At 38.4% G+C, this 23397-nt stretch overlaps 1 protein-coding gene and 1 long non-coding RNA gene across 3 annotated transcripts in view; one reads left to right on the forward strand and one right to left on the reverse strand.

The window, feature by feature from the left end:
• METAP1D (methionyl aminopeptidase type 1D, mitochondrial) overlaps window positions 1-23397 on the forward strand; it is a 38945-nt gene that overhangs the window by 12892 nt on the left and 2656 nt on the right. For both annotated transcript variants that reach the window (XM_039387933.1, XM_039387934.1), the window contains exons 2-6: window positions 4568-4734; window positions 7033-7182; window positions 10889-11037; window positions 11700-11742; window positions 15499-15662. In XM_039387933.1, coding sequence (XP_039243867.1) covers window positions 10895-11037; window positions 11700-11742; window positions 15499-15662 — 350 coding nt within the window. In that variant the 5' untranslated portion in view covers window positions 4568-4734; window positions 7033-7182; window positions 10889-10894. The remainder of the gene's footprint in view (window positions 1-4567; window positions 4735-7032; window positions 7183-10888; window positions 11038-11699; window positions 11743-15498; window positions 15663-23397) is intronic.
• On the reverse strand, window positions 55-23172 carry LOC120324587. The gene is made up of 2 exons (XR_005566007.1): window positions 20333-23172; window positions 55-1600 (listed from the first exon to the last, which is right to left on the reverse strand). It is a non-coding gene; the product is annotated as an uncharacterized LOC120324587 (long non-coding RNA).

The raw sequence follows: 23397 nt of genomic DNA on the forward strand, positions 1-23397 counted from the left end.
TTAATCTTTCCCATCCTATTTTTGAAGCTTGGGCATACCTTTGCAACAGGGGGATTACAAAGTCAGTGTTTTATTAGACAGTTAGAATTACGATTACAAGTAAAGGTCTTTCAAACCACAGCCATTATTTCAGATTGAAAAATGGGAACATTTGGTAATTAGCAGTAAAAAGCCATATATTCTTACCTAGTTGTCTTGGCTGGATTCCACATATTGTTACCCATAATAATTTTTATACCTCACTTTAAACTTTTATTCCTCTGAGGTTTCAGCAAAATGAATATTTGCACAAGAAGATAAATTATGGTAGAATATTAAAATTACTTGACAAGACCTCTAGTGTTTTACCCCCAAATGGGTATATGCTGTCTCCACAGTCATTCTTTTTTGCAGTTTTAAAAAAAGATTAAATCACATATTTTGAAAAGAGTTGTCAGAACAATGCTTTTGATGTTATTAACTTTATCAAGAGCAAGTTGATTTTATTTCCTAAATGGTTTGGATGTTAATTCTTGTAATCCTAAATAATTTTGGTACTGTGCTTCCGTTGATACTATGACTAAATTATTTTAAAATACATTAATTTATTTTTTGTCTCTTAAGATGTATCCTTGTATTTATTGTAGCTTAGAACTGTCACGAAGTTTATCCATTGGTAATGCTTTTGCTAATTGCTTGGAAAATTGAAGTCTTTTATAAGTAAATACCAAAAAAAAAGGTTGCTAACAATCACATTTGATGAATCATGTAAATTAACAGGTTTTTTGCATGGCTACCTCATACCTCATTCATTGAAAACATAGCTTGATAAATTGCTGTAACTGTTAAATAAGAAGCATTAGAAAAGGGCTTATATGAAAGTTCATTTCCAATATCTCCCATTAAAAATACTTCTTGACCAGAGGAAAATCATATTTAAATTACTAAAATCAACTTAATTAAGGGTCATTAATAGAGATACACATAAAAAACTCTCCACTCTATGAGTGAAATGGGAGCATTTCATTATATAGTGTAGCATGCATGAACAGATAACAATTAAAATAGCCCTAGAGTAAAAGGCTAATAAATATAGGGCACATTGTGCTGCGAAATCAGTCACTTAAAAATGCTCCTACCCATCATAATTTTGAATGCCGTATTCAGCCACTCTGACTGACTCACTTAAACAGAAAAAAAAAATAAACGTAATTTCCACACAAGATAAATTCCTCTGTAATTCACGAGAGCTCACAGTGCGCATTTATATCGTTAATGCAAACAGAGGTCTGGAAGGTGTGCTGAGGAATCCGGCGGCTCCGGCAGGACGTGCGTGCGCTGAGATTGCACAGTGAGGTTCACTGCCGAGTCAGCGGAGCGGTTGTCAGTAATTTCTGTGCTTGCTGCATTGTATCTGCTGATGGGATTCGGTAGTGCTGGTGATAATTCTCCTCCCTGCAGCTGATAGTAAATATTCTGATACTCGTGGCAGGTGACGTAGCCTTGCTGTTGGGGCAGAGAATAAACACGTAAAGGGTCAACTTTGCATCCTGGCTGTGCTGGTCTGTTACCAGGCTGCCCGGCTGCACACTCCGGCTCTCTCCGGTGGCTGCAGTTTCTGCTGGAAGATGCATTAAGCCCATGTTTATGAACTGTCTTACAGTAATTAATACACACAGAAAGCTTAACAAAAAGAATGTGCTTGAGCACCAGTGTTGCAGAAGTAAATAAAGGCACTGAGAAAAGCTTTGATGGTTGTAAGGGATGGGGTGGAGGGAATCTCTGAGCCAGACTTGGAGAATACAGACAGTTGTTCCTGTCTTGGGTGATTGATGATGTTGCTATATCGAATTAGCTGTGAATATGGGAGCTTAAAAAAGAAAAGGAGCTGTGGAGGCATCAGAAGGCCTTCTTAAGGAAGGAAGTGTATGGATGGAGTCCAGATTTTCATTATAAACCAGTAACTTCATTATATTTTAATGCCGTTTTATTTAATTTTATTTTTACTTTGTAGGAGAATGTTTTCTCTTATAATTTTTTATATTTCTAAGAAAGGTTTAGTTGTACTGTTTTTATAATTCTTGTGATATAATTTAGGAATTGTATTATACTATGGTGATATTTATTTGCATGTTGTATTTCATCTGTTCAAATAGTAGATATTTTTGTATGCATCTGGTTTATAATGAGTAGTTAGTAGAATAACAACAGGTTACAGTAGCTTATTATCCTGTTATTTTGTGACAACACTTACAGTGTATCTTTGGGAGAACGGAGGTAAAAATTTTATTCCAAATTAAAAGATATCCCTTCTGAATGTGGGCTAGTCAACGGGCATGCACCCGTGAATATGGTTTCATGTATTTAAGAGTGTGTATTTGGGAGTGCGTATTGTGAATAATTGACAAGCACACTTGCACCTTTTCTCCCCTGATTAAATTTTGACACAGTAGACAACATGCCCAGGGAGTGTGCTGGACGTCAGGGAGAGCATTTGAAATAGATGTTCGCATATTGATGTCCACATGGACTTTAGTTGACCACATCAGTGACTGTGGGATTTCAATATATTTATAATACCTTTAGCTGTGGTAAGAGCAAGGTACTTCCACTGTGCTCTGTAAAAGAGGTACCTTAAGCTTATGCTGGCAGAGTGAATTCTAGTTCTGATGGCCCAAAAGTTGCTGCTTCAGCAGATTCTGTGCTTCCAGCTTCCAGAAATGAGTGCAAACTAGCCAGGGAGTTTGTAGGATGCTTTGGGTTCTTTGGACACACTTACAGGCGCAGGTTAGGTGACTGTTTCTTTTTTTCTTGTTTGGGGTTTTTTTGTTAATTGGACAATGATTTTTTTCCTTATGAGGAGACCCTAGGACAGCAGTAGATTATGAGGCTGCTGATTAAATTCTAATTAATGCACCACCAAACACATCCAGCTCTCTGTTAACTGGGCAGCTCCACTTCCCTGGGAGGCACTTTCTTCCCTTTTGAAGCAGGCAACTTCCACTGGAGTTCTTGGGTTATACTGAGAGCTTGATCTGAGCCTCACCCTTCAGCTCCACTTTGTTACTTATCAACAATTAAAAAAAAAAAAACAGTAAAAATTTACTTGCCTTGAGTAAAAGTTTCTACAGCCTTTCAGAGACTGGTAACTAAATGTAACACTAATCAGTGTGCAGAGAGATGATCAGGAACACTTCCAACCAGATGCAACTACTTCATTCAGTCTGTGTTTTGGGGCTCCAAAACAGTGTGTAACTTGAATTTCCTGTGTGTCCTGGAATACTGTAAAAGGGCTGTCTATGAATAAGTGTGCATGTGGAAGGATAATTTCTGCATCTGAACATGATAAATGCATCCAAAGGAAGGAAGGTACAATAAAATAAAAACATGCAATATATGCAAGAAACTCTTCTAAAAAAAATAATTTTAAGATAGTTACAAAAATGCAGTAGATTAATTTCTTAATTTCTGTGATATAAAAATGTTGAGTTACTTCTGTTTAAACAAAAACTTTTTACTGAAGAATAATTATTCATCTGGATTACTTGCCACAGGATTGCTCTTGTGTTTGTGTACATAATGGCATTTTTCAGAAGCAGATCAACTATTATGTTAAACAACGTTTCAGAAAAAAAACTCTGTTTTGATTGTAGAACATTTGAGTAATGGAAATATACTCTATGTGTAATTGCAGCGTAATTGGGCAGTGCCAATAATCCTTTTGAATTTCCCAGTTTTGATGCTAGCATAATTTTTAGAGGTACATTATTTTGGTTTGATGTCTCTGAGAACCTTTGGGCCTCAATACCCATTTTTCCCTTTTTCTTTTTTTTCTTCTTCTTTTCTGAAGGGGCAAAATATGTCATTGCCCAACAGCTAAGCTGGAGCAATTAAACTGATGAACTGTCATCCCAAATTCTCACGTGAATTAAATGGAAATCTAATTCAAATATTCCAGATAAATGTCAGTTTTTAATCCCTTCAATTGTCTTGGGCCAAGATTAAAAATATTTCCTGAAGTTTGTTCTGTTGCCCGGCTAGGCAAGACAAAATGAACCCCATTCCTTGCGTCTTGAGCAGCAAGACAAAGAGCAGCATTACTTTTGTTATGTTCAAATCTGTGACCAATTCTGCAAAAATACAGCCCAAAATATTATCTGAAATAACATTAAATCTTTTTTTTTTTTCCTTCTCTTTTCTTGCTCTTGTCCCTTATTCACTGTTTTGCCAAGCTGCACTTTTGGCAGTGCAGCTTCTGGCCGTGAAAATTCTCCAAGCAGGGGCCAGTTGGAGGATCACTCCTGTCTGTAAACTGTGGGGAATTTACCCACACTGTTTTTTAATGCATCAAACCAAAACAATCTGATATTTTATAAACCTTCGAAGTATTGCTTGGGATGGTCTTTTTGTCCTCATTTCTTCTTCTTGTTATTGCTCTTTCTATGACAGTACAAGATTTGAACTGTCCTTGGCAACTATGTGAGTTCTGTGCTTTGTTTTACATGATGCTCTTCTTTTTGCGTACTTTCCATTTTGTAATGTGGAGGTAGAAAAAAAGATTAACCATTTTTAACTTCTCTTTTAACAGGTTCTGTGACTGGCTGCCACATAATCTTTTCTTCGTTCAGTCGTAACTACCCGAACAGGCAGTCAAGCGATCAACAGCAAAGATGCTTCTTTTTTCAGGGACAGAGGAACACTGCTTATAGTATAGTTTGGCCAGCTGTGGTTTCTCCAGCTCACCAAGTTCCTAAGGTACTGCAATTTCTGTTATCCAATCTGTTAGTCAGTCAGTATAGAGTTTTCGGCTGTCTACCATGTTGGGGTATCTAGTTATTAGGGATTTCAAACCTGGGGCTTGCTCAGTTATAGTAGTATAAACATGGAGTAATATCTGTCGGTACTTCTGGGTCCAAATTCTTGTTTTGGACAATTATAGGCAGTCCTACCAGAAGTCAGTAGGAATCATTCATGATCATCTGAGTCCTTTTCTGTATAAATCTTTAGCAAGATAATTATAAAAATGTTTATATTTTGCTGAAGGTTTTGTTATTTGGTTATGTCAGATTTAAGAAGGGAATATACGGTACCTGCTGGCAGCAGCCCTGCTACCCCACTGCACATTCTAAACTCGAATTCTTTTTGCCTGAGTGTTTTTTTTCCTTGCAACATACTTTTATTTTTATTTACTTTAGAGCCAAAAGGGACTTTTTTTTGCAAATGCAAATTTAACATGTGTTCCACTTCTGGTTTCCTTTTTTTCTTTTCTTTTTTTTCCTTATTTAGTTACAGCATACAGATTAACTGTTTAGTTATCCAAAAGAAACCAAAGTACTCTTTCTAAACAGTGCTTTTAAGGATGTGCATTAGTACTTTTTTAAATTTTGCTTCTCATTTTATTATAGATTTGTTAGGTGAAATATAAAGTATTTCCATGGGCCAGAAATACTAAAAAGTTTTTAGATAGGAAAGCAGATAAGAATGCTGGATGTAGAGGCTGTGGAAGCTCTGTATGCAGCAAGAATATAGGGTTACATGCTCTATATATTTTCAAAAGTTTAATAGTCGTAGAATTTACAAACTTTATTTTCTGTATTTAGATGCTTCTTTCAGGATAAAGAAGGAGAAATATATTGTCATAATGAAAAATTGGCTTCCCAGATCAGAGTTCTCAGACTGTCTAAAAGTCAGTCCATGTCTATGAACTCTGAAAACTTGAGGGCAAAGTTATTTTTTTATACAGGGTATGCCAGAAATCACTCTAAAATAACATGGTCTTTTTTAAGATATTGGTATGAAACTGTCCACGTAGACATTTGAATGTACACTGCTTTGGGCTTCTCCCTTAATAGACCATAGAGGTCAGTAGGGTCATGTCTCTGCAGTTACTGGGTAAATGCCCTCCACGAGCAAAGCGAGGGTGGTGCTGTCTATGGAGTTGCTAATCCAGCAAATGGTGGGTTGTTTTTTTTTTTTTTCTAAATTGAAGCCCAAACTACTGCAATAGGATGTTGTTAGGGTTGATATGCCATTAATTTGAAAGAAATGGAAATCTGAAATTCTGTTGACATAAGTCGACTAAAGATAGTTTCACTTTTTATCAGATTAGAAATTAAATACCTGTAGGAGTAACAATAGTCTTCCTATTTGAAGTCCCAGTAGAGCTTAGTAGTTGCCCCACTCTTCTGTACTCGTATACCCTGTAGTTGTATGGTTGTATTGAGTACAGCCTAAGTGCCTACTTTTTTTTTCTGCCTGCCAGCTTGAGTCTGTATTTTGTGAAGTCAAGAGCAAAGCTTGTCCTGTGGCCAGTGTGGCAGAAAATCAGCCCGGCTGTTGTGGGCAAAGGGATTCTTCTACAGTCAGTGAAACAGCCCAGGACTCTCTGAGAGAAAGTGCATTGCCATCTCTGCGTGGAAAAAAATGTTCTTATGTGGAAAAAATGATGTTTAATACATTTTCCTTGACACAGCGAATCAGGATACCCTTGTGTAATATTGTAGATGGACGAGTTTTAGCATATGAACTAGATTAATAAGTAAAACCCTCTGAGTTAAAATAAGTTAAATCCTAAGGTTCTTAGTCAAAAAGCAACCTCATGCAAGTTAATAGGAGTTTTATCTGAATGAGAAACTAAAGATTTGATAGGTTTAAATTTTGAGCACCTCATTCTGTATGTTTGCCCTGTCACTTCCAGTGTTTAGGTGCCTTTTGTAGAAAATGTCCTTCTTTGCAGAAGAAAATAAAGAATTTTTAAGTCTTTGTCACAGTTTCATAACTTTAGACTGTGCTGGAAGTTGGCTGCAGTATCTGGGGTTTCAGCACTGGAAGGCTAACAGACTGTGTAAGTCAGTAGTAACAGGCAATGTTAAGTTCAAAAGGGCAGTGGAAGAAATTCTGAGGCAGCCTTGAGGGTTTGCCCTGATGGCTTAGGAAGGTCGATACTACGACAGAAAGGGCAAGCTGCCATGAAGCAGGAGGCAGTATCTGAGAAAATGATCCCATTGTCATGCTCAGTTTTCTGATCTTCATTTTCAATCCTTTTTCTCCAAGCACATAAAGAAGCCAGACTATGTGACGACAGGCATTGTACCAGACTGGGGAGACGACATAGAAATTAAGAATGAAGATCAGATTCAAGGGCTTCGTCAAGCTTGTCAGTTGGCCCGTCATGTCCTGCTTCTGGCTGGAAAGGGCTTAAAGGTAACAATTACAGAAGTCTCATAACAGGATGGTTGTCTTTTATGCTTTCACTTATTTGGATTTTGTTCCTACCTACCTTTTTTTTTTTAAACTTTCCCATAATGTGCATTTTAAGTTTAACATGTTTAAGTTAGATCCTGAAAAAATAATAATTGATTAACTTTTGATTCAGTTCGTTGTATGCCTGTTTAATTATTTCTGTATTTTGAACCTCTGTATACTTAGGGTGAGTTGCTGGCTCAGGTGTAATATCTCTGTGTCTATAGTCTTCCTCTGCATTGTCTTTTCTCCTCGAGAGTGATCCTGTGTGCATTCTCAAAGGAAGCAGCAGCGTTATAGATGGTGTGTCTCCAGGCCTCCCAATTGGAGGCCAGAGTAGACCAGTTCTGTTGATCAATATGGCCAAGGCTGAGATGTTGTTTCAGAGAATCGTGTCTTGCAGAATACACCACATAAGGAGTCTTTCCACTGTGCCTTTTGCAATCGGACATGTCTATCCCGTATTGGCCTTATTAGCCACCAACATGCTTGTAACAAATGTGGATAGAGCCTTTCCCAAATCTTCCTTCGCGAAGCCTGGCCATGATAGTCTTCCTCTGTTTCAAGTGTACCAAATGATGTGAATTCCTCATAACGCCCACACTGCATTTTTTCCTTTCATTTCATGGCCCATCTTCCTCATATGTCATGCTTTCCAGCTCTGCATGTGTGCAAGCCCAACGGGCTGGTCTGCATTCTCCATTCCTGTCCATCCTTCAGCCCCTTACCATCCTGCGGGATCTGGCACAACTCATAGAAATGCCGTTGGAAAAAAACAGCTGCCAAATTCCACACAGTTTTCCAGAGTGCATGATAATAAAGCCTCATGGTTTCCAGAAATGTTTCTACAGTATGTTTTTTGGGACACCTCCCAAGTTAAAATGTACAGGGAGGAGCCTACTGCCAGGTTTTGCAGATGAAGAAGTACTTTCTTAGCTCTGCCTTGGTATTTCATGTAATAGCATACTGGATAGGGTGAAATGGGTTGAGTAGCTATGAGATGCAGAAATAGATGGGGACTGTAGGTCAATCCCATTGGCTTAAAAGGGGATTTTTCTTCCAGCTATCATCACTCTTTCCCAGAGGTTTAATTCTGGAGCTGGGATGGTCAATAATAAAACTGCCTGAAGCTTTAATCTTATATAGCTTTGCACTTTTTTAACTTCTTAATGTGCAATTATTTCCCAGTACAGTAAAACTTACTCATTTAAAGCTAAGGGCATATACATGTTTCTGAAGGATCAAGGTGCAACGTGGGTTTGGAATGACAGCAGTATTTCTCAAATACTCTTTAGCTGTCATGTGTAAATACACATGTATGCAGTGTGGTGTAGCTTATGATACAGTTCATGGTATGTGCCAAATCATACATAATAGCAAAGTACTACACACACATAATTAATGTTTTGGAGCAAGAAGGTCTATAAGATAAGAATTACATATCCAGGAGCTGTGTACTGGGAGGGAGGTGGCATTTGGAGTTGCAGTGCTGAGACCACTGCCCGGGTCAGTCACAGGCTGGTGGTGACCTTTGTTTTACGCAAGTTTGTCCAAGACTCCCCTGACTGAGAGAATGCTCCAAACCCCTCCCTCATGGACAGTGAGCGTCTTCTGGTTTCCGGTCTGATGATGCGCATGGTCAGTTTATACCCATCTGGTCTTGTGCCAGCACTGCTCTTTAATTTAAACAGCTTCCTGCCTTTCCTTGAGTCTTTCCCTTCACACAGGAATAGAGCTGTGCACCAGACTAAACAAACCAAGCTCTTTTAGGCTATTCTCATAACGTAAACTTTACATTCCTAATTTATCTGAAGAGTCCCATCCCTCCACCTGTTCCTGTTGTCTTGATGAACCCACCTTGCACACAGTCCTCCAAACTGGCTCTTGCCTGTGCTTTAGCTAGTGGCAGTAAGATCTTCCAATACAACAAAGGTGCATTATAATCCATGGAAACAGAAGGATACAGTTTGGGTGGTGCATGGTTCTGATATTACTATTTACTGCCTGTGGAACTTAAAATTACAATATGGTATTATATATGATAGCTTTCCTGGGTTTGAGTTACAAATTTGGGAATAAAGCAGCTAATTCTATGACATGGAAATATTTTGTTAGATACCGTCACATTGCCACATCATCCAAATAACGAACAAGGTGCGCAGTAGATGCCACCTCAACCTTGCCCAGCTGGCAAAAACACCTTTAAAACAGACAGTGTTAAAAACAGAACTTTTCACAGGGTATAAGCCATGCAGAGACCACAGATCTGTCTGCTGAGTATCCAAAAGCCACATCAAATTCCTTGAGCAGAGCAGCAGCAGACAGCATCCAGTTGGGTACACAGCAGTTCAGTTTGTCTGTGGGCTGTAGATAATAGATATGCGAGGAAAGGCAGGAGCAATAAACCTGTGTTTCTCCAGAACCAATGGCTGCAGTATCCAGTACTGACAGCGTGCCGGGGCTGCGGCTGCCACCCAGCACAGAGGCTGCAATGGCTACTGCAAAGCAGGGGATATGTGCAGTAACCCCAAATCCTGGTTGAGTGGGTTCATTGCTCCTCATCTGCCCAACGATGTTTTTGTGCTGAACAAAATTCAAGCTGAGTAAACAGATGTTTTATCTCAGCACAGTACACAAGTGCACTCCGCTGTATTCACTGTGCATGGTCTCAGTGTTTCAGTATATGACTAAGTATGTCTCCTGCACCATAGCCTAACCTGTATTCCACATGTTACTCCAAAATCACAGCCACTGTGATTTTCCTTCAGTCTGCCAAGCCTGATCTTCATATCTGTACAAAGTATGCTTTTCAAAGGCTCAGAACTCATTCAAATCAAAATCAATTTGTGGAGGAACCCTCAAAAGTACTTTTCAATGAGAGAGGTTTCCCTACCAAATTTCAAATTTCAGCTCTAACCAGACTGACTCAGAGACAGAGCAGATCCAAAAGAAAAGCGAGAATAATGTTATTTTAAGCGTGGATACTCAGAAAATGGATGAATGTTGGGGTTTTTTTAATATGTACAATTGTGAGGAAAAGACAAATCTAGAAAAAGTCAAACATAAAAATGAAGATTTCTAAAAATGATGGATAAGTACTTGTAGATTCACTGTGATCATCCAGGCCATGGCAACTTTAAGTATAATATGCTCAAAATATGAAGCCAAATATTTTATAAAATTAAAGGATACCTGGAAAATAACTTCATAAAATGCACAACTACATTATGGTAAATGTACTGGGCAGTTAAAAGACATAATATCCTTTCTTTTACAAATAAAAAGGGAAAATAATGTTGTGTTTTAAAGGACTGAAAGCATTGAAATGAGACATTTCTATAGCAGCTACTGAAACAAGAAGCCATGAGAAATTGGTGTCTTTGAGAAAGCAAATGTGGAAAAAAGGATGGAAAGGAAGTAGACAGTATTTTAGGTTTCTAGGAACCCTTGAGTGCTCATTTCTACTGCGTGCTTTATTTAGAACCTTTTTCTCTTAAAAAAAACAGGTCCATATATCAATAAAGTATATCAGGCAGTGTAGTGTTTTGTATCAAAGCAGTGTACTTGAAACATCCAATATTTCATTGAAGCTTGGCTGCAGTCATATTCACTAAATATGAGAAACTATCTTTGCTTTTTTAACAGGATGTTGTGTTTGATATTTTAGGTTGGCATGACAACTGAAGAAATAGATTCCATTGTTCATCATGAAATAATCAGACAGAATGCCTATCCGTCACCTCTGGGCTATGGAGGTTTTCCGAAATCTGTTTGTACTTCTGTAAACAACGTGGTATGTCATGGTATTCCTGACAGGTATTTCCCAAATAATATACATTTTACCACCGGGAATTAAAATGTTAAACTGAAATTAATAAATTTTATTTAATATTGAACATACTTCAGCTTAACTAAATGTCATACGTAAACATACTGCAGATGCAGAACATGTTAGCACACAATACTGGTAGCTGTTATAGCAATGTATGTGAAATAGAAAAAATATATTATCCTGTTTGTACAGACACTTAAAAAAATAGCATAATGCCTTTTGAGTTTAGTATGTGGGGGGGAACAGTGCTGTCTGATTTTTTTTCATCCAGCAAAATAAGTATAGGCTAAGGAATAAATATATTTGAATTTTTGTGTTTTTTTTTTTATACTTGCAATACATTCAGCTACTCGAAAAGTAAAATATGAACCCTAGTGAGAGAAAAAGAATAAATATAATGGTAGATTTTTCATGTGTTGATATGTTTTTCTAGTAGTTGTTTCTCATTATTTTATATTCAGCTACACTTGTTCTCTAAGTAGTGAGAGCTGAACATTAAAAATGGTTAGTCTGTTTGCCTTTGCCTTCCTCCATCACAAAATATCTACCCCGTGATTTTTTATGTATGTCATTAGGTGTTTATTCTTATATTCCCTTTGTTGGGAGCTGTCTGTCACCATTTATTTTTTTTCTGTTTATGTTTCAGTCGACCTCTTCAGGATGGAGATATTATCAACATTGATGTCACGGTGAGTAATTCATATAAAAAATAGTCTTTGATCAACTTTAGAATCACTAGTAGCAACAGGAAGAATAGTAGATTGGAGATGGGGGATGCACAGATGGATGTGCTGTTTACTTCTGAGCCAAGGCACAAGCAGCTGGTTTCCTTTTTTGTTTTTAACTGTGTGTTTATTCCAGCTAGACCCAGGCCTGACTTGAATTTAGGACTGGAATCAGATGCACTGAGATCAATGTTGGCCTAAGTGAAATGTCAACCCAATCCTGCTATGTGTCATGTTTTTGAGAAGGTGTAATTGTTATTGATCCACTGTGTAGTTAATGCAGAGCACCACACTACTGGGCAGCAGCTGAAGATAGATATGTATGAGATGAGCTAACATGAAGAAAGCCAGCATTTTTCCTTCACTCTGCCAAGATTGATCTTCCTCTTCCTGCTGATTTTGAGTGGGGCCTGACATTATCTTACTCTGTCATTAGAGGCTGCATTGGCCTGTGTGTGTCAGTCTATTTGGACAGCAACTCTTTTGCTAGCAGTCTTCCCTACATTTATTAAAATCCCCAAAGGTAGTGTTGTGTTCCATTCCTGGTATAAAAGCCCTGAACCTTTTGAGCAGAAACAGAAATAGTGTGATATAACTGTGATTTAATATTTCCAGAGAATCGTCAATTATAGCTATTTAAATAAACACGGGCTGGATTTTCTTAGGAGCAAGAAAGCACAGGAACTGGAAGCCCAATTCTCATTTCATTTATGAAAAAAAAGTATTTGACTCTTGCAGAAGCTTTTTTTCTTTTTGCTGTGTTTTTATTTTTCCAAAGTGCTATTTATTTCTAATAAGAACACAGATGTCTTTTGAATCCCACCGTTATTTTACAATAATATGTCACATACAAAGGAGTAACATCTCTTAAAAACAAGCTTTTTAAATCATTAAAGAAGCTCTTGGTAATTTGATACTATTTTCACACTGGCAGAGTGAAGAAATCTCCAGCAGACCTACCTCTGAGCATGAGATTCAAGCTTTCTAAAATATTTTTTCTATTAAAATTAGGGTCAGTGACCTTTTTCCCATGGTATACTCACATGTGATCCAGAACTGGGTTTGGTTTGGTCTGTTTTTTGGTCTTTCTAAATTCTTCCCCATCTCCATATTTTTTAACTGTAGAATTCTGACTATCAGGTTTACACAGTGCAATCTGTCATTTTTGAAGTTTATTCTTGGCCTTCACTTTTACTTTGGTGAACTGGTGTCTCTTTGCTTATTTTGTTAGACTAAATCAGTTTGCAACAGCTAAGGTTTTAACATCATATTTCTTTGTATCTCATTAAGGTTCATTTTATTTTTTTGTTTATCTGTCAGATAATGATGCCTTAGATTAAAAAAAAGTGTAGATTCATATCACAGATACTTTCCATGATAAAATAAATGAAACATTTTTATATCGTCATAGTGTGCATATCTTGTCCACTTTTCTTTATAAATATCTGACTAAATGTTACTGGTCTTTTTGAAGACATATATTTATTTGCTTTCAGTTTTCTCTAATAAAGTAAAATAAATCTTAATGTTTCTGTGACTGTGAAGATTGCTGCAAGGGTGGGAATTGCTGATTATCTTTGTAAGATTTTTTTATCAATTAAAATGGAACTGTGCTGTGATGATAATTGCTTAGTCCAAAATAACTGAGGAAAAAAATACTACTTTTCAGCATTATCAGCTGATCTCTTAAATTATTTTTCATGAGCAAAACTGGGATGTTTCACAGGTGGGCAGAATAAAAATCAAAGTAAATATTGCACAACAAATTGTTTATGATTGTGTGCAGGTTCTATAAAATACTTAATATTCAGGTTCTTAAGTGTAAATACCTGACACTGTACAAATTAACTGAAGAAAAAAAATCCATTCTAGCACAATTAAGATAATAGCATTTCATAGATGAAAAAAAAAAATGTATTGGCTTGAATCATGTAGACTTTAAAATGTGTTTTAGGATAGAAACAGTAGGGTCAGCCATCACTGAATCCTCAGCATAGTGCAGTTTTCAGCCTGTTGTTATCAGGTTAATGTTTCTTACAACTTGGTTCTTACAACTTGTTAGTGTGTTACAGTTACTATGGTTGTAGTTCATTAACATCAGAAGTACGTAATTGCAGTCGATGGGCTGCAGTAAATATTGTTATTATTGTTGTTATTGTTATTATTGTTGTTGTTATTGTTATTATTGTTGTTATTTTTAAGCTCTCCTATGTTTTAAGTCTGAGTTTGCTTTTCCAGGATGATGATGTTTAATGCTGGGGGTTTGTATGTTGTACTTGCTAGAGCTAAAAACAAACTAGTTCAGTTTAAGTATGAACTAGGTATATTAAAACCTGCCCAATGGGCATTAAATAAAAAAAAAAAAGATTCAGTGGTAGTCTGGACTGGCAGAGCAAGGTGTAGAGCAGGGGATTGCAGCTGCTCTTTGCTGGGGCAGTGGCAACACAGTTGGTCCCTTGCTGGCACTCACCTTTCTTTAAAACACCCCTCGCTCCTAATGGCCTGCATTTTCTTCACATCTCAGCCTGAAGACAAACCTGGCCGTGGGATAAACTGTCTGTAGCCTTTTTTTTTTTAGTTGGGAATCAGCCAAAAAGAATGTGAGTCTGTCTTTCACAAATAGCTTGCCAGTGGCAAAAGTTCAGTCATTCGAGCTTGGTGAGTAATTAGTTGTAGAAGCATAGTTACCCACTGTTTGGGGGAGAAAAATGTTTTAGAAGATCAAAACTGTGCACTATTATAATTTGTCTTTCTGTAGGAAAATTTGGCTTGGTCTTAAAATTATGGGCCTGCCTGCCATGGTGCAAAGCTGCAAATCCCATTTTAATGGCATATTGCACAGCTCTGTAGTGCATAGCCAGGGTTTCTTGTGCCCGACAGAGAATTTTGGAAGAGCTAAGGTCTAAAACTTACAAAATGTCAAAAAGAAAAGCAAAAACAATACATAATTAATTCAACAGGGTGTTACATTTTCAGCACATGAAATTTTGCAGTGCCAGAGCGGTACATTTATTCTCTCAGAATTCATCTCTGGAAATCAGAAGTAAAATCTAACGTTAACACCACATTGTAGCTTAAAAATGAGATTAAAGAAAACCTGCAACAGCTGGCTGTGGATTTGGCCCATGCTCTTTCCTTGGGGTTCACTCTGAATGTTGGTAGCAGGGCATAGCTCCCACCTCAAAGCTCCAGTGGGGAATGCTGACTGTGGACATACGGGTCTCCCTGCCAGCTGCCGACTGATCTCCCAGTGCCCACAGCAAGCACTGGGATGAAATGCCCTGCCCCTCTGGGGAGCAGGCAGATCCCTAGCCACAGGGACAGGCAGCCAGGATGGGTGGGCACCTGACAGCCCCAAGGCCCCCTTCAGCCCATGCACAGCCCCAACCCGTCTTCTCACAAACAGCCCCGTTAGCCTCGTGTCCTGTAGCCGAGCGGTGTCACTGCCTGGTGCACTGCTGGGCAGTGATGCACAGCTTCTGCTTTTCTTGAATTTTTAATTGGCAATGTTGGCAACCCTTATGCACCTTGCAGCCTTTCAGGCTTTTTTTTTTCCTCTGCAGTGTTCTGCTTTTCCAGTCTCATTCTTGCAAATACAGCTTACCTGTCTATCTGTTGCGATATACAGCTTGTTCCTAGAAAGAATGGATTTAATTAAGGAGACGATCTGTTTCTGAATGCAAAATGAGAAAATGTCTTTACATTTCTGCATATGTTTAGGTGTATTACAATGGCTACCATGGTGACACTTCTGAAACCTTTTTGGTGGGCAATGTGGATAAATCTGGTGAAAAGTTAGTGGAGGTTGCCAGGAAATGTAGAGATGAAGCAATTGCAGCTTGCAGACCAGGGGCTCCCTTCTCTGTAATTGGAAACACAATCAGGTAAGCCTTATATTGACAAGTAAAAGGAGGGCTGGCAAGTGGGACAAAGGTTATTGGTGGTTTGGTATAAAGCTGATGACATGTTTTATGATTCAAAACCATCATTTCAGTCTGATATCAGTATGTGAACTGCCAAGCTATAATGTTGTTCCTTGGGTAAGAGGTATTTTTTTTAAAGTGAATTACACTAGGGTCAGCAAAGATAACTGTAGAAAGAGACAAAGATATTCATAAGGTAGATTTAAATTAACACATCTGATTTGCAATGGGCTTTAGTTTATTTTTTTATTTCTGTGTGACACTACACCTCATCTGTCTAAGAATGTAAGAAGGTTAGAAACCATTATTTTCATTGTATAGCAATAATGAATGTTACAAAGGAATTAGTCAACATAAATAAGTCTCTTTGTTTAAAAACTGCAAAAATATTTAACTCGAGAGCTTCTGATCTTACAAAGAGCAGTGCTTGCTAACGTCACGGGGGAAAAAGAGCTGACATTCAGAGATTTTTCCCTATTTTGCATCTCTTCTAGCCTTCACATAAATGCAGTCATGACTCTTCTGCTGCTGATGGTTCTGAATAAAAATGCATCTTAGTTTTTTGAAGGTACCTATGGATCATTTTAAAATGTTTGCAAAAAAAAAAAGGAAAAAGACGTATATCGTATACATTTCATTAAGCGATACTTCTTTGGACTGCTAATGGTCCCAACATGTATTGAATTCATTTTGATTACTTAAAAGCTGCAAGGCTTAGTCACCTTGAAAGGATGCTGCTTTTTTTTTTTCTTTGTAAATCTTCAAATACTTTAAGAGAAAAAGAGAACGGCAAAATATCAGTTAGATGTATTTATAGCTTTAAAAATATTGTAACGGAGTCTGAATCAAACTTTAGTAAAACCTCTTTGGGTTATATCTGAGAAGCTTTTATTGAAGACTTTGTATAAAATTGTGTTTTTGACAGTTTTAAATTATAGGCTAACTAGCCTGGAGAAAAAGGATAGTGTCTTTCTGTTCTTTCATAGGAAATGTTGAATCAGACCCCTACTGGGAAAAGAAATTTAATGCATATCTCACTATCTTACTGTCCATGAATATAATAGAAGTGAATTCAAAATGTAGTTTTATTTTTGCAAATGGGATGAGTCGATAGATGCACCTCATATTTTTGAACACCTAGGGTTCAACAAATTTACTGGTGGTGCTCTTGCATTTTAACAAAATTTATTCTTGAGTAGAAGGGGGCACAGAACACTGGATTCTTATTCAAGCATTCTATCGAGCTCTGCATTCATGGCTGTGTCTAAAGGGCATGTCAGCCTTTGATTCTCTCTGAGAGGTAATTATCCTTTTCCTGTCACGGAACAACAAATGATAGCTAACTACAGAGGCACATTTGCAGTAGTCACATTCATCAACTGCAGAAAAAAAATTCAATTTAATTGTGCAACACAGCTGCACATAGGCTTTTTGAGCATTTCTGTTGTTCTCCCTGTCTTGCTATTCCTCCCTCCAGATCTATTTTTTAAACTTTTTTTCTGGTTATTTTTTTCCCCCTTTTTGTCTCTTCTTCCATTTTTACTCTCTGTACTTTCTTGTTAAAGTAATTTTCCTTTGTGGCTCTCATTCTTTTTTCCCCATTGAAGGCTATGAATGTAGAAAATTATCACAATTACTCATATAATTGAGCCTCTTTGTAGCAAGTGCAACTCCAGTAGCCTTTCTCCATCATGAAAATGGTTTCATTATAGGGTTTTTCATATTCTCTGACACCATCTACACAGAGGAACAGGCGTGCAGATGAGATGTACTAGGAACAGGGTAGATCAGTAAGGTCACAGTAGGAATAATTAGCTCTGCTATGGAAAGAGCATCTAGGCCTTTTACTGCTACATAAATGTACTGTCCATGGCTTTTAGTCACAAAAAAACTTACTAACAAATGGAGCTCCCGCCTACTACTTTGAAAAAAAGATTTGTATCAACACTACAATTTTCCATCATTAAGACTAATAACACAGAGCCTAGTATACATCAAGGGGAATAAAAAGAAAAATCTCACATTCAAGTGGCGGCTGGGTGCTGACCTTTGTTCCCTTTTTTTGTGTTCAACTTAACTCTTTACAAAAAAGAGCCACACGCCACACCAACATGCAGGTGAACTCCAGCTAGTGCTAGTAAAGCATGGCATTCAGTTGGAAAATCTGATAAATCTCCATGCAGGATAATGCATTTCATTACAGATTCACTACATTAATTTTAGCTGTATTAAAAAAAAAAAAGGGAAGAAGAAATAAAAAGAACAGAGTTGAATGTGACATTGGATTTTTGCTCTGTTGGTACGGAGGTCAGTTTGCTTGCAAAGTGTAAATATATAGTCAGCGCCCCCTCTGAAAAGCAGATTAATCGAAGCTCGTAACTATTCAAAACTATATGTGAAATAGCAGGTCATTAACTTTATTTCTCAAGATTTTACCATGTTGACGATTTAAATGTGCTGATTTGCTTAGAACTACTTTAACACTGCCTCTGCTGAAGGATCACCTCGACTTGGTGAAACTGTGTTTCAGATTATTTGTCATTCAGCATTTGCTTGCAGACAGACATATAATGTATAATACATACGTTTATACATCAAAATCTGAAGTTTCAGAAGAGTTAGATATAATACCTGAGAACAAGCACCTACAAACTGAAAACATTTAGGTCCATCAGAATGGAAACGTGTCTAAGTTCCTTTCACCAGTATTTCTATAAAGGTGCTCAAGTGATATGCAGAATCCATCTTACACGCAAATAATCAGAATATTTTCTTTCTACAATTAGGTTTGAGAATAATTATATCTCAGAGGTAAGTTTGCAGTCAGTATTCAAACACAGTCTTTGTTATGGAAGCTCAGTAGCTGACACTGAATACTTCCTTGATAGCAGTTCCTTCTCCCATCGGCTACAAGTTGCAATAAAAGATTGCATGGAAGTTACTTTGCTTAAATTTGGGTCTTTGCTAACTCCCATTGCAAGGGGTGTCAAAACTGTTGGTCAGCTCCTGTGGAAATGGAATTGGGCCCTATGGTCCATTTCCTTCTACCACTTCTGACATTTCTGTTTCAGATATAAATAAATCTAGTTTGAAATCTCTTTTTAGACAGTGAGTTTAGGTCCATGAAAGTGTTATGAGTGTAGAGAGCTAAAAAACTTAAACATGATGTTAAATAAAGCAATTTCCAACTCCTACAAAAAAATAGTAGCGTTGAAAGTATTAATAAATGGTTTAAAATGTTTAACTCCTAAGTATATGTTTTGATATTAATTTAGAACAATATAAAGCAGATTTTAAAAAAATCTGTTTCTATCAGATTATGCACATTTAAACAATAAGTGGCTCAGGCAAAATAAGTCATTTTAATGTCATCTGTGATAGATTTTCCTTGACAGCTACTGTAAATTACAATTACACTGCTTCTCTCTCCACTTGAAAGTAAGCATTGCAATAAATTATCTTTTATTTCAATCCATCATGTCTGCTTTCAGAAACAGAGAACCTCAAATAAAAGTTCAGCACTATTGTAAGAAAAATACAGTAATTTGTGTTCTAGTTTGAAACTAAAATGTACCTTTCTTTCAAAAAACAATTGTTGGCTTTCAAAAATATTACTAATTATACCTCAACATTTATTGTCATTATAGGGAATCCCTGAACCTGTGCATTCCCTCAGTCTAGGATTACTATTTAAGAAGAAAACACTTGAATATTTTTCCTGTAGAATTTCATAATTTCTCAAATTAGACACAACGGTACTATTCAAAATAGATATTTTTATCACCAGTAAATGTGGTTTAGGCTGATGTTGCTTTCAGTACATTTTTTTTAAAAAGCAAATATGACATTCAGTGGCCATTCCGCTAACAATATATCTAAGAAAAACGTGATTACTTGTAATTAAAAAAAAAAAAATCAGATCCCTACATAAGAACACAATTATTGTAGGGCTGTTATGTGTTTCTCAAGTGTGTTCACTGACAAGAATTGTAAGACAGATTGGTTTAGCAACTTCAGCCATTCATGTCATGCTGCTCTGCAGGACTGGTTTTGATAAAGTTTCATCCCTGAGGAGAGAAGCTGGCTCTGTGGGAGAAGCATTCCTGGCTGAGAATCAGGGATGCTCATCCTGGGTAGCAAAGCAGTCTGTGCCATCTTGTCTGATCAGTCAAATTCTTTCTTCCATTGTGCCATCAGAGAGCCCAGAGAAGCAGTTGCTATCAGTGCTGAAAATAGGATTTGTGTCACTTTTTTGTCTTCAGTGAGTGCTAAGAATACTAGACCAGACCTACCTTGAAGAAAAGGTGACAAGATTTGGTAAAAGGAAAAGAAAATGCTCCTTTAGATGCTTCTGGAGGCTATCTGCACAGGGCAGCCACCTAAGGAAATTCTTTCAACCTGCTTTTCAGCTTCTTAACAGCAGGGATTTATCACCCAAGAGCTCCTTTCAGGGGAAGCTTGAGTACTGGGGAGAGCTTTGTAGAGTTGGTCTTGCCTGTTCCTGCTTTGTGGCAGTTTCTGTTAGGCTGCTGACAGGACAGCAATGCCTGTCTCCACACTTATCCCTCCTTTCAGAGAATTAGCTGTTGTCTGGCAACATGGGAAGAGGATGCTCAGATGGCAACTGATACCTGTCTCTCCTGTCTCTGCTCTCAGAAGCACGATACCACCACAGGAGAGGCTCTGGCAATGCGTTCAGGTGGATAGTCTGGCCCTTAGTGATGTTCCTTTACCGGCTTGGCCACTGCTGATCCATCCCAGTGCCAGACACTTTGCCTGGCTTTGCCGCAAGCAAAAGAAGAGCAGCACTGCAGGCACTCTTGACTCCGCAGCCACTGGGCTGGAACACATGGCAACAAAACATAAAATCAAGTACTGGGCTCACTAAATGATTGAGCTTTTAATCCTGCCCAATTCACCTCTGCCCAAGCATGCAACATGGCTCAAAGAATAATGTCTGTGATGATAAATGTTGTCAATAGGTATTTTTAACAATGATTACTATGAAGAAACTTCTTTTTTTCTCTTCATGCTGTCTGTGTGGTGTGGCTCTGCTGCCCCAGCCTTTGCTCTGGAAATGCACACCCCATGGACAAGGGGAAGTGGCAGACTGGCACATCTTTTGCCACAGCAGATGCCAGGCAGCCCAGCTCAGCTATGCCAACTTCTGCCTCCTGCCTTTGCTGCTTTCCCACTTGCAACCAGGGCTCCTCCAGCTGCCTAAGCATAGACTGCCTGTCTACAAGAAGCATCTGATGAAGTTGGGGCTGCAATCTTGTAAGGTTGTCTTTCAGGAAAACTGGATACAACCTTAAACAGCCACCCCTGATAGATCCTGAACTGGACAGTGCTCAACCAAAATATTGAAATGTTGTCAGCAGCAAATGGCAAATGTGTGCAAAAATGCTCCACTCCACGTCATCCTGATTTTTTAATCAGATTCCACAGCCTGGGAATCCTGGAGACCAGAGAGGCTAACCAAGACCAACAGTTCAGTTCACTCTCAGAGCTGTTTCAAAGTTACAGCCAACACGCACATTTACAGAGTTACTTTTGCAAGTTGTAGCTTGGATTAGCAGCTTTGGCTTTTTACTGTAACTCCACAAGCAGGTGAGAGCTCACTGGGATTTTTTAAATACTCCAAAGTAAAGCTAGTAGCTATGGAGAGAAATTCCCATAGGTCCTTTTGAAAGACATGCAAATACTAAAACCAGATTGAAAGCGGCTGAGTTTCATACCTGCAGCTTGTTTCCTCCACGGGTTTTCTGTGTGACACTTCAGGTTTATTGACCACGTTACATTTTATGTAAAGAATACCAAGGCTCTGTGTGTAGACATTTTTAAGAGGGAAGGAGGAGGGGCATGGGTGTCTGTCAGTGCAGATGTCAAAGCCCTGTGAGTTCCAGGATCCCCTGTTTTGATCACAGACAGTAACCACTGAAGTACTGATGCCAACAGAATTGTTTTCAAGCTGTTTGGCAAGAAAGTGGCAGAATTCACCACTGAAATGCATGAGAACCACTTCTTTCACTGCATGAGGACAGGATACTGTCTTCACACTGCCTTCTGTGTGCCCGGCGCTCATGTGCCTGCTGCCCAGCATGCAGCTGCTGCTGCTGCTACCCTCCTTGACAGCAGCTGAGTGCTGGGGCAAGAGCTTCTCCTGCCCAGTGGAGAGTATGTAGTCATGGTGCTCAGAAAAATAGCTGCACAGAGAAAAAAAAGCTTTCTGTTTTCCTACAGAAGATGGATTTTGCTGGGAGAAAAAATCTCTAATAATACAAAACATCTCAAAAAATGACTGCGTTCTTTCAGGGATGCCATGTAAGGACATCGGCAAAGCTGAATAGTTATTAGAATTGTTTCTGGTTTTGAAACAAGACTTGCAGAAGAAGGTGAAATAAAACTTTGTCACACATTGCATGGATGTCTTTTCCCCATCTCGCTTTAGAGAATCACTTCACCCATATGGGAATCATCATTTGCATTGCTCTTGGTCACTGGAGATCTTCCATTCGTTTTGTGTATGTTTCTGAGGAATCTGGCTTTCTAACTCATTGCTATTCCCTGTACTTCTTGCTTGACCTTCGGCATCGTCATAGCCAGCAGGCCAAGTCTCTGACCCAGATGTGGTGGATGTGATAGAAAGGCAGGGAAGAAAAGTACTTTCCATCTCTAGTAGGACTTTTCGCTGCATAATCCTTCATGATTTTTTCCAACATAAATGATGTATAAGGTAAAAGCCTGAACTTTGAAAACAAACAAATGAAGCCCGAATTTCTAGCTTTATTGGTAACCCTCTTTGCCTAGTACTTTGGACTTTGGGGGCTGCTACACCTGAAATTTCCATTCTTCTCCAAAGTTAATGAAGAAATGTGGTGAGTCTTTGTATCAGAGCAATGGGTAGGTAAAAGCTAATATACAAACCCTGTTAAAACATGCTCTAAGGTCTGAACACTGCAGCATTATTAACCATTGACCCAGCTCTACTCTGTCATGGCCATTTCGCTGTAGTGGAGCAGCATGTTCCTCAATTGCAATGGCATTAAATTCTGGGACTATGACCCATGGGCACTGGAACCAGCACTGCAGGGTCTGTGAAGCCTGGTGTGCAAAGGGATTACTTTGTACAGCAAGCTGAGGCCACTTTGCACCTGAATAAGAGCTACCCGGTGGGGTTTAACATGCTTTAATTTCTGTAAGAGCTTACACCTTTATTTGAGTTTCTTAACTTTTTCACCTGTAGTGAAACTCTCAGAGAGCATTTGTTAGGGTGTAAATATTGGCAAACCTGAAGTTCTTAGTGCCTACCTTGATTCAAAATAAAAAAATGAAGCTTTTCATGTTAGTGAAATCTCTTCAGGCTAAGTGCCTTCCTGTCTTTTGCTCCTGTTTGATTTCAGAAAGTGTGGGGATGATCACTTCCAATCCATCTCCAGGTCTTCCCAAATCTCTATATTTTTCTGGTTTGTATGTGAAACAAGCTGCCTCAAATCACTCCCTCCACCACTGCTTGAGTACAGGCAGAGCCTGAGAGTGAAGCCTGTAGACATGGGGTGGCCCAGCAGCCAGAGGATACCCCATATACCTCCAGTCCTCCAGTTTTTAGGAACTGAGATAGGAATTTGTTTTCTCAACTTGGGTAGGGATCAGTGGCCACCCATGGCCCTGCAGGCAGCTCTCAGAGATGCTACTC

Source organism: Pipra filicauda, unplaced genomic scaffold (genome assembly GCF_003945595.2).
Source record: "Pipra filicauda isolate LSUMZ 115617 unplaced genomic scaffold, ASM394559v2 scaffold5_size6683894_pilon, whole genome shotgun sequence".
In the NCBI taxonomy this organism is placed as follows: domain Eukaryota; kingdom Metazoa; phylum Chordata; class Aves; order Passeriformes; family Pipridae; genus Pipra; species Pipra filicauda.